The sequence below is a fragment of the Macrobrachium rosenbergii genome, chromosome 37 (assembly GCF_040412425.1).
Source record: "Macrobrachium rosenbergii isolate ZJJX-2024 chromosome 37, ASM4041242v1, whole genome shotgun sequence".
NCBI classification, from domain to species: Eukaryota; Metazoa; Arthropoda; class Malacostraca; order Decapoda; family Palaemonidae; genus Macrobrachium; species Macrobrachium rosenbergii.
In genome coordinates this window covers 7439999-7452498 of record NC_089777.1, presented here as the reverse complement: position 1 = coordinate 7452498, position 12500 = coordinate 7439999, and the positions used below count along the sequence as shown (strand labels likewise).

The window sequence follows — 12500 nt, the reverse complement described above, 5'->3', positions numbered from 1 at the left end:
TTATCTCCATTGAATGTGACGAAAATATCGTGAGCTATTACAAGAAGATGCAATCAAACGGTCGCAACAAAATCGCTAATTTCTTGAAACCTCACAAGTTTTTTTACAGTTCATAAAAGAAAAAGATATACAGACAGACGCAGACACCATTCCCATTCACTGGAGGCACGCAGTATTATTGAACGTGCCTTTAATGGTATGAGAAGCTAAGTAAGTAACGAAAAGGCATAAAACAAAGAGAAGGGAAGTAAACAATATGAAGAGATTTTTAAAATCTAAACGGTCTTGAAACATGCAATTTGCAAATGGACATTTATATAGACAAATTACAGACGGGAAAGGGTTAATGCAATAATAATAATTTTTTTTTTTTTTTTTTTTTTTTTTTTTGTCTATCACAGTCATCCTATTCGACTGGGTGGTTTTTATGGTGTGGGGTTCCGGGTTGCATCCTGCCTCCTCAGGAGTCCATCACTTTTCTCACTATGTGCGCTGTTTCTAGTAGCACATTGTTACTAGTAGCACACTTTTCTGCATGAGTCCTGGAGCTACTTCGGCATCTAGTTTTTCCAGATTCCTTTTCAGGGATCTTGGGATCGTGCCTAGTGTTCTTATGATTATGAGTACGATTTCCACTGGCATACTCCATATCCGTCTTATTTCGATTTTCAGGTCTTGATTCTTGATACTTATCAATTTTTTCTCTTTCTTTCTCATCTACTCTAGTGTCCCATGCTATTGCGACATCAGTGAGTGATACGTTCTTCTTGATTTTGTCAATTAACGTCACGTCTAGTCTATTGACATGTATCACCCTGTCTGTTCTGATACCATAGTTCCAGAGGATCTTTGCCTGATCGTTTTCTATCACTCCCTCAGGTTGGTGTTCGCACCACTTATTACTGCAAGTTAGCTAGCTATTATTATTATTATTATTATTATTATTATTATTATTATTATTATTATTATTATTATTATTACTCAGAAGATGAACCCTATTCATATGGAACAAGCCCCCCACAGGGGCCATCGACTTGAAAATCAAGCTTCCGAAGAATTTGGCGTTCATTAGGAAGAAGTGTTCTTCATTGGAGGGTGGGTAGAACTCTCGGCTAGCACGCTGTTGGCCCAGGGTTAGCCTCTTCGACCGGCCAATGAAGAATCAGAGGAATTTATTTCTGGTGATAGAAATTCATATCTCGTCATAATGTGGTTCGGGTTCCACAATAAGCTGTAGTTCCCGTTGCTAGGTAACCAGTTGGTTTTTAGCCACGGGCCAGCCCTAGGAGAGCTGTTAAGCAGCTCAGTGGTCTGGTTAAACTAAGATACACTCAACTTTTAGTTAAGAACAAGTGAGAGGAGGTAAAGGGAAATACAGAAAGAAGAGATCTCATTTATTTAAATAACCAATAATACTCAGGTACACGAATACACGAAACTAGACAAAGTCAAGGTTAAAGCTGAAATACGGAACAACGCAAGCAGAGACATCTAATTGGGTGACGCAAGACAACGAATGAGCATTACCACAAATACGCCGAGGAAATGCGCGGCTGAGATGCTACGCAAAGTAAAGGAAATCTTAAATGGCGCAAATGAGAAACGCAGGGAATTCCAAAATAATAATAACTGGTTTTGTAAAATGTGAACGGGTTAGAGGACATCAAATAAAGGAATGTAGAAAGTCAAATGACTTGCACTAAGTCTCGGGGATACCGAAGGACAGAAATAAAAATAAAATACCGAAGAACAGAGATAAAAATAAAATACCGACGAAAAGATAAAAATAAAATACCGAAGAAAAGATAAAAATAAAATACCGAAGGACAGAAATAAAAATAAAATACCGAAGAACAGAGATAAAAATAAAATACCGACGAAAAGATAAAAATAAAATACCGAAGAAAAGATAAAAATAAAATACCGGAGAACAGAAATAAAAATAAAATACCGAAGAACAGGAATAAAAATAAAATACCGAAGAACAGAGATAAAAATAAAATACCGAAGAACAGAAATAAAAATAAAATACCGAAGAACAGAAATAAAAATAAAATACCGAAGAACAGAAATAAAAATAAAATACCGAAGAACAGAGATAAAAATAAAATACCGAAGAACAGAAATAAAAATAAAATACCGAAGAACAGAAATAAAAATAAAATACCGAAGAACAGAGATAAAAATAAAATACCGAAGAACAGAAATAAAAATAAAATACCGAAGAACAGAGATAAAAATAAAATACCGAAGAACAGAAATAAAAGTAAAATATCGAAGAACAGAAATAAAAATAAAACATCGAAGAACAGAAATAAAAAAAAAATACCGAAGAACAGAAATAAAAATAAAATACCGAAGAACAGAAATAAGAATAGAGGTTTTGTGGAAAGTGAAAAGGTGAAGTGGAGAAAATTAAAAAAAGATCGATAAAGCAAATTAGAAAGTAACATAAGATTTTCCTGATCTGGGTATGGAGAGTTTAAAAAATAAAGGAACCTTGTGAGATAATAGATAAAAGGAAATAAAAATAAAGGTTTTGTCAAAAGTGAAAGGGTGAAATGGAGAAAATAAAAAAAAGCTGATAAACCATATTGGAAAATAACAGATTTTCCAGAGCTGGGTATAGAAAGTTACGAAATTAAGGAACATTGTGAGATAATAAAAGAAAACAATGAAACAGTATTGTACAATGTACTCTGAGGAGACATATACCGAAGAACAAAAATAAAGGTTTTGTGGAGAATGAAAAGAAGGAATAAGTAAAAGGAAAAAAAGGATCAATAAAGCAAATTAGAAAATAAAACAAGATTTTCCTGATCTGGGTATGAAGAGTTAAATACATAAAGGAACATTTTGAGATAATAAAAATAACACTGAAATCTTCTCGAAAATTGTGCTGTGAGAAGGACATATACCGATGAACAGAAATAAGAATAAAGGTTTTGTGGAGAATGAAAAGGAGAAATAAGGAAAAGGAAAAAAGGACCAAAAAAAGCAAATTAGAAAATAAAACAAGATTTTCCTGATCTGGGTAAGAAGAGTTAAAAAATATAGGAACATTGTGAGATAGGAAAACAAAAATAAAATCTTGAAAATTGTGCTGTGAGAAGGATAAAAAGACCAAATAAAAGGAAAAATCTCGTAAGAGAATGCCATTTCATGCGGTTTAGAAGCAAACACTGTATAGTGAAAATCTCTTTAATTCCAAAACCGGTGGAATGGTTTGTGGCTAAGGAGAGAGATATATATCTCTTCAAAAATGAGAGATAACATGAACAGGGAAAAACGAAGATGGAATAAAATTCCAAAGATCCCAAAGAAGGAACTATACGAGAAAAATATACATAAAAACTATCGTTGTATGTATAGCCGCTACAGCGTATAATCAAGGCCACCGAAATAAATCTATCTTTCGGTGGTCTCGGTTTAATGCTGTAAGAGCTGCGTCCCATGAAACTTTAACCACTGCCCGGTGGTGGCCTATCATATGTCGTTGCCAGAAGCACGACTATGGCTAACTTTGACCTTAAATAAAATAAAAACTGCTCAGGCTAAAGGGCTGCAATCTGGAATGTTTGATGATTGGAGGGTGGCTGATCAACGTACCAATTGGCAGCCGTCTAGCCTCAGTAGTTTTTAAGGAAAAAGTGCGGACAGAAAAAGTGCGGACAGAAAAAGTGTGGACGGACAGACAAAGCCGGCACAATAATTTTCTTTTATAGAAAACTAAAATTGAAAAACTAAAGAGTCACATATAGCTTTATTAATGTGGAAGACAATGGATTCCAATCCACTTCATTAACTCTTACATGTCACCAATCTAATTAGCTTTTCTTTAATTAATCTTCATATGTCATCGGCATCATTACTCTCCTGACTGTCACGGAAATTATCGTGGAAACCTTCAGGCGAATTATGAAAATTTATATATATATATATATATATATATATATATATATATATATATATATATATATATATATATATATATATATATATATATACAGATTATATGTGTGTGTTTGTATATGTATGTATGTATGCATGTATATAAAATGTATGTATGCATGTTAAAATCTGTTTCATATTACTTGTACTTAATTGTTTTTATGCATCTTGGATTTTCAAACGAGAAAAAACTGTTCTCGTTGATGCATCATAAGAAACCAACTCTAGATAGATGACAGATTCAGGAGGACACTGCGATTACCTGGATTTCATTTTTGGCCTTCTTATCAACATTGAACTCCTTCTCATCCACTTCTGAGCGCCATTTGAAATGCATCGACCATGCTGGCGTGCTTGCATGAAGGGAGGAGATCAATGCATGAATTTCGGGTAGCTGGGGCGTCTCCCTCCTTCCCATCAACCCACCAACCCACTTACCAACCCCTTAGTCTTTGTAAAACCCGCAAAAAGGAAATTCATCCATTAATTTCCGTATGAGGACGTCTCTCAGATGCATTCGGAATCGCCTGGGTCTGATTGAACGGTTGACTCGGAAAGCATTGCTGCTCGATGATTTCTCGAGGTTTATGCTTGTTGCTACTTGTTTAAGTATTAATTAACGTATATCCACACCCACACACAAATATGTATATCTTTTTATGTTCTGTTCTTATTGGTAGTGTTCTCTTAAATTTTTACATCTTTTCAAGTCAAAGTTTTGTCAATAACTCCTTTAAATATTTTGTATTAATAAGTAGTATTGTGCATTTTACTATGGATTACCCTGAAGATGTGATAGAAGTATCACGAAACGTTGGAATAGATTGTTACTATACATTCCTACCCCTAATTTGGATGTGAATATGATGTGCATTTGGCTTTGCATGTGCTCTGTGATTTATAATATGTATATATATATATGTATAATATATATATATATATATATATATATATATATATATATATATATATATATATATATATTATAAATCACAGAGCACATGCAAGCCAAACGCACATCATATTTATCCAAATTAGATATATATATATATATATATATATATATATATATATATATATATATATATATATATATATATATATATATCACAGAGTATATATATATATATATATATATATATATATATCAGTATATATATATATATATATATATATATATATATATATATATATATATATATATATATATATATATATATATTATAAATCACATAGCACAACATGCAAGCCAAATGCACATCATATTCACATCCAAATTAGGGGCAGGAATGTATAGTAACAATCTATTCCAACGTTCCGTGATACCTCTATCACATCTTCAGGGTAATCCATAGTAAAATGTACAATACTACTTATTAATACAAAATATTTAAAGGAGTTATTGACAAAACTTCGACTTAAAAAGATGTAAAAATTTAAGAGAACACTACTAATAAGAAGAGAACACAAAAAGATATACATATTTGTGTGGGGGGGGCCGTGATATACGTTAATTAATACTTAAACAAGGAGCAACAAACATAAACCTCGAGAAATCATCGAGCAGCAATGCTATCCGAATCAACCGTTCAATCAGACCCAAGGGATTTCCAATACATCTGAGAGACTTCCTCATACGGAAATTAATGGATGAATTTCCTTTTTGTGGGTTTCACAAAGACCAGGGGATTGGTAAGTGGGTTGGTGGGTTGATGGGAAGGGGGAGACGCCCCAGCTACCCGAAATTCATACATTGATCTCCTCCCTTCATGCAAGCACGCCAGCATGTTCGATACATTTCAAATGGCGCTCAGAAGTGGATGAGAAGGAGTTTAATGTTGATAAGAAGGCCAAGTGTTCTGCTGCCACTTTCGGAGGCAGAAAATGAAAGCCAGGTAACCACAGTGTCCTCTTTGAATCTGTCATCTATCTAGAGTTGGTTTCTTATGATGCATGAACGAGAACAGCTTTTCTCGTTTGAAAATCCAAGATGCATAAAAACAATTAAGTACAAGTAATATGATATAAACATCCAAGCATTTTATACAAACATATATATATATATATATATATATATATATATATATATATATATATATATATATATATATGTATGTATGTACATAAACATACACATATATATATATATATATATATATATATATATATATATATATATGTATATATATAAATATATATATATATATAATATATATATACATATATATATATATAATATATATATATATATATATATATATATATAGAGAGAGAGAGAGAGAGAGAGAGAGAGAGAGAGAGAGAGAGAGAGAGAGAGAGAGAGAAATTTTACCATTTACTTCGTGCTGGTTCTACTGGAGAATCCAAACCAGTTCCGCAATTTACTGATCTTCTCCTATGCCAGTGGTTCTCAACTCGTTTCAGTTCATGGGCCAGCAGCCCAATAAAAAAAAAAAAAAAAAGCAAGGGAACTCAAATGCTCGACTGATTCAGGCAAGTGCAGAGGCCACGGAGGTGCCAAAGGCTTAAGAATATTGGTTATTTGCCGCATACCTTGACGCCCGCCGCCCCCCAGGGAGAACGTTAATGAATTTGTCACCCCAGTGACATCTAGCGATGCAGATGCTGCAATTATGCAAAACATCGCTAAACAGAGGTACATTTAACGGCCCATCATTTGGGCTTCGTCTACAGAGGAACTGGAGCGATCAACCAGATGTGTCTATCATGGAATGGAATCGAATGTAGAGTTTAGGCCAAAGGCCAAGCGCTGGGACCTATGAGGTTATTTAGCGCTGAAAGGATAACTGACAGTAAAAATATTTGAAAGGAGTGACAGGAGGAAACCATGACAGTTGCACTATGAAATAATTGCTAGGAGACGGTGTACAGTACGAAGGAAGAAAGAGAATATGAATGGAGGTACAGTAAAATGAACGATAGGGATTGCAGCTAGGAGTCGAAAGAACGCTACACAGAACCTTTAGTAGTGCATATAGTGCACCCCGTGAGGTGCACTGACGGCACTATCCCCCTACGGGATTTGTTTATCATGAATTGTTTTACTATTTTTTTTTTCCACAAACAAGTACCAGAAACAAAATGCAAATTAATACCCCACTAAAATATAAGGATTTTCAACAATTCCCGCAAACGTAGTTCTGGGATGTTCTTGGGTGTCACCAACATATGTGAACTGTTTGTTCTATACACGCACAAACAAACGCACTAAGAAATTAGATCGGTATTCGACTTAGGATTTATTTGTTGGCCCAGTACGACCTTTCCCATCTACATTTACCAGTTATTTGTAGTACCGTAAGCAGAATAGAATGGAATGTAGAATTTAGGCCAGAGGCCAAGCTCTAGAACCTATGAGGTCATTCAGTGCTGAACTGGAAATTTACAGTAAAAAGGTCTCAAAAGTGTAACAGGAGGAAACCCTCACAGTTGCACTATGAATCAACTGTTAGGTGAGGGTTAAGAAAAGTAAGATGGAAGAAAGGAAATAAGTAGTACCATAAGTATACCTTAGTTTTACCAGACCACTGAGCTGATTAATAGCTCTCCTAGGGCTGGCCCGAAGGATTAGACTTATTTTACGTGGCTAAGAACCAATTGGTTACTTAGCAACGGGACCTACAGCTTATTGTGGAATCCGAACCACATTATGGCGAGAAATGAATTTCTGTCACCAGAAATAAATTCCTCTAACTCTTCATCAGCCGGCCGGGGGAATTGAACTCCGGCCCATCGAGTGACAGTCCGAAGCTCTACCGACTCAGCCAAAGAAGGGCTAGTAGTACCATAAGCTGCGGTTCCCCGTAGGGGGAGTAGTGTCGTCACTGTACCTCGTCCGGTGCACTATAGGCATTGCCTAAGTTCTTTGCAGCGTCCCTTCCTTCGGCCCCTGGTTGCGACCCCTTTCGTTTCTTTTACTGTACCTCCTTTCATATTCTACTCTCTTCCATCTTACTTTCCACCCTCTCCTAAGAATTGTTTCATAGTGCAACTGCGAGATTTTCCTCCTGTTACACCTTTCAAATCTTTTACTGCCAATTCCCGTTTCAGTGCTGAATGACTCATAGGTCCCAGTGCTTGCCCTTTGGCCTAAATTCTATATTCTATCTATCTACTTATCATAAGCTGCCGTTTAGTTGAATGAAAGCTAAAATGTACAAAAAAAAAAAAAATACGGTACCCTTTCAGTAAAAAAAGATTTCAAGCCCTGGCGAGGTCGCCGCTCAGATCCAAACTCTGAGAGACATTAGTAAAAGATGAACAAGAGAGGAAAAACATTCAGCCCAGCATTAAGAAAAACGAAAGAATATTTCTAAAGATACTGTGTGGTAGCCACAAACCACTCACTTCCAGAATATGGAATGTAAATGGAATGGAATATGAAATTTAGGCCAAAGACCAAATGCTGAGACCTGTGAAGTCATTCAGCACTGAAAGGGAAATTAAGAGTAAAAACATTTGAAAGGTAACAGAAGGAAAACCTCGCAGCTGCACTATGAAACAATTGTTAAGATAAGGCTTTGGAAAGCAAGATGGATGAAAGAGAATATGAACGGAGGTGCAGTAAAAGGAATGAAAGGGGTTGCAGCTAGGGGTCTAAGGGACGCTGCAAAGAACCTTAAATAATGTTTACAGTTTCCCACGCGAGGTACAATGATGGCACTAACCCCCAACGGGAAACCCTGTCTGAATTTCCAAAATCATTTAACTTATTCAAATCGGTCTCTACACGATAAAAGAGTAGAATCATCTGCATGTGGGAAAGAGCAAAACATCCGTGATGAAAAGAGAGAACGGAAGAAGAGAAAAATATTGAATATTATCAATTCCGGAGATGGACTGAGTTTATTCCGCCGGTTGCGATCAGAACGAAATGGTACTTTGAAATTTGGCCTCGGAAAAAAACACAGAATTTATAAAACAAGCAATATGAGGTATGTACTGATATGCGCGTGCATGCAAGCACACATATGTTTAAATGTTTGCATGTGTCGGTCCTCAGTAAGTATACACACACATACACACGCAACATATATATATTTATTTATATGTATACTGCATATATATATTATATATATATACATATTTATGTATGTATATATGTATGTATATATATATATATATATATATATATATATATATATATATATATATATATATATATATATATATATATATATATATATATATATATATATAATAGGCGTGTGTTTATACATAACCAACGAACACGGTAATGCTGATAAAAATCAAGCACATATACCCGTCTATTCACACACACACACACACACACACACACACAGCGAGAACTCTTAATATGCACACACTTATTAACAAGACATTGAACAGCAGAAACACCTGACATATTCACACCAAAACAGCGGGACTTCAATGCGCTCCAGAAATTCGCTCGCCCATTACTTCTTAAATGATGAGAAGAACGGGTGGGAACGGTGGGGGCAGGTGGGGTTGGGGGAATGTAGAAGCCAGGATATGGGAGGGAAGGAAAGGCGGGGGGGCCAACTACGAAAAGCTGTCTCTTCTGAATATATGTATATATATTTAGGCGCTCCATATTTTAAGGCATTAAAGTTACAGGCGGTTCCTTCCGTCTCTTTGGAAGTAAGGGAGTGTGTGTGTGTGTGTGTGTGTGTGTGTGTGTGTGTGTGTGTGTGTGTGTGTGTGTGTGTGTGTGTGTGTATGGTTACCGCTTGGGAGGGGCTGGTGATTGGGGAAGGGGATGAGGGTCCTTAGCGTGGTGGGTGTAAGGGGAGGGGGTTCAGAGTATGAATAAAGGGGGGGGGGTTTCCGAAAGGCTTGGCAATGAGAGTCTCTTTAGAGTCCTAAAAATGGTGAGATGGTGCTCCTCCCTCGCCTGAATTAGATGCATTTCGGGACACTTCCCTTCACTATATATTATAAGAGAGCCTTGGGGTTGGGGGGGAAGGTAGGGGAAGGTTCTGACTGGCAATGAGCTCTTCTGTACGATATACTTTGATGACCTTAGCGACATCTTATGCGAGACAAAGACACTGGTTTTTTTAAAGCATAAAAATTATTTGGGGACTAGAAGGGATCTTGCTTAAACTACCCTCAACATGAACGAGTTTTATGTAGGTTCAGTTTTGGTTTTATTTTCATAAACATTTTAGCATTACTTCAAAAGTGCAGTGTGATCTCAGCATTACTTCAAAAGTACAGTGTGATCTCAGCATTACTTCAAAAGTACAGTGTGATCTCAGCATTACTTCAAAAGTACAGTGTGATCTCAGCATTACTTCAAAAGTGCAGTGTGATCTCAGCATTACTTCAAAAGTACAGTGTGATCTCAGCATTACTTCAAAAGTACAGTGTGATCTCAGCATTACTTCAAAAGTTCAGTGTGATCTCAGCATTACTTCAAAAGTGCAGTGTGATCTCAGCATTACTTCAAATGTACAGTGTGATCTCAGCATTACTTCAAAAGTACAGTGTGATCTCAGCATTACTTCAAAAGTTCAGTGTGATCTCAGCATTACTTCAAAAGTGCAGTGTGATCTCAGCATTACTTCAAAAGTACAGTGTGATCTCAGCATTACTTCAAAAGTGCAGTGTGATCTCAGCATTACTTCAAAAGTACAGTGTGATCTCAGCATTACTTCAAAAGTTCAGTGTGATCTCAGCATTACTTCAAAAGTACAGTGTGATCTCAGCATTACTTCAAAAGTACAGTGTGATCTCAGCATTACTTCAAAAGTTCAGTGTGATCTCAGCATTACTTCAAAAAGTGCAGTGTGATCTCAGCATTACTTCAAAAGTACAGTGTGATCTCAGCATTACTTCAAAAGTACAGTGTGATCTCAGCATTACTTCAAAAGTTCAGTGTGATCTCAGCATTACTTCAAAAGTGCAGTGTGATCTCAGCATTACTTCAAAAGTACAGTGTGATCTCAGCATTACTTCAAAAGTGCAGTGTGATCTCAGCATTACTTCAAAAGTGCAGTGTGATCTCAGCATTACTTCAAAAGTACAGTGTGATATCAGCATTACTTCAAAAGTACAGTGTGATCTCAGCATTACTTCAAAAGTTCAGTGTGATCTCAGCATTACTTCAAAAGTGCAGTGTGATCTCAGCATTACTTCAAAAGTACAGTGTGATCTCAGCATTACTTCAAAAGTACAGTGTGATCTCAGCATTACTTCAAAAGTACAGTGTGATCTCAGCATTACTTCAAAAGTGCAGTGCGATCTCAGCATTACTTCAAAAGTACAGTGTGTAAAAAGGGGAAAATAAACTCTACGAAGAGAGATAAATACACGGAAAGGGAAGGCGAAGAGAGCAGTTGCCTACAGCAGAGAACGCAACTGTATTTACCGAGGCTTGCTTGTCGGCTGCCGTGTCTCACGCTCTAGTAACTATTCAATCCGTGTTGAGATGTTGTCAAGACCTAAGTCAGGGCGATGCTACTGGATGCGTTCTCTCTCTCTCTCTCTCTCTCTCTCTCTCTCTCTCTCTCTCTCTCTCTCCGTCCAGAAGACAGAATTTTTGAAAATTCAAACTAACATATCTGTTCCTTCGGAAACAAGATGATTCTCTCTCTCTCTCTCTCTCTCTCTCTCTCTCTCTCTATATATATATATATATATATATATATATATATATATATATATATATATATATATATATATATATATATATATAACTGGAAAACGGTTATTTCTCTCTCCGGAGGAGAAAAATTCTTTTACATTCAAATCCACTATTGTTCTTCGTAGCCTCTTTTCATAAATTTGGAAAAAAGCTATTCTCTCTCTCTCTCTCTCTCTCTCTCTCTCCAGAAGAGAGAATTCTTTACCATAATCATCCACTAATCTTCTCTGTTCTTTTCGAAGCAAGATGATTCTCTCTCTCTCTCTCTCTCTCTCTCTCTCTCTCTCTCTCTCTCTCTCTCAGCGTGCCCCACGACTCTGCCTCAGTTTTTTTTAAGTCCAGCTCGCTTAGCCACGTCAAGTGTAGCGTTACAGCAGTTAGAGATCGTTATGCTAATCTCCGCCCGTGCTAAATGGAGTGCTTTGCCTAGCGGAAGGCCGAGATGCGGTGCTTATAATATTTATATACAATTCCATGACAGGAATATTTTCTATTAAGAGATCCAGCGAGAGTGCGAACTCCCAGATATTTCTGTCTTGGGGCAGATTCCAGCTCATTCCTCGAAATATCGTCCGCACAGCTTATCTCTCTCTCTCTCTCTCTCTCTCTCTCTCTCTCTCTCTCTCTCTCTCTCTCTCTCTCTCTCTCTCTCTCTCTGCAGTACAATCTTAGCCTTCGTGTGAGAGTGATTTTTAACTTGATATCATAAATGCTTAAATATGTACCAGAGTGAGTCACAAAGACCCATTGTTTTTGAGAGAGAGAGAGAGAGAGAGAGAGAGAGAGAGAGAGAGAGAGAGAGAGAGAGAGAGAGAGAGAGAGAGAGGTTTCCATTTGACATGAAAAATGCTTTAATATGTGAACACCAGAAACGAGAGAGAGAGAGAGATTTTCATCC

General features: G+C 36.5%; 2 protein-coding genes across 2 annotated transcripts in view; one reads left to right on the top strand and one right to left on the bottom strand.

Moving 5' to 3' along the window:
• LOC136825292 (neurotrimin-like) overlaps positions 1 to 12500 on the bottom strand; it is a 1287566-nt gene that overhangs the window by 1202625 nt on the left and 72441 nt on the right. The window lies entirely within an intron of this gene.
• Positions 8902 to 11245, top strand: LOC136825108 (uncharacterized). The gene is made up of 3 exons (XM_067081150.1): positions 8902 to 8906; positions 10125 to 10677; positions 10805 to 11245. The coding sequence occupies exons 1-3, from the start codon at positions 8902 to 8904 to the stop codon at positions 11243 to 11245; spliced, it is 999 nt and encodes a 332-aa protein (XP_066937251.1).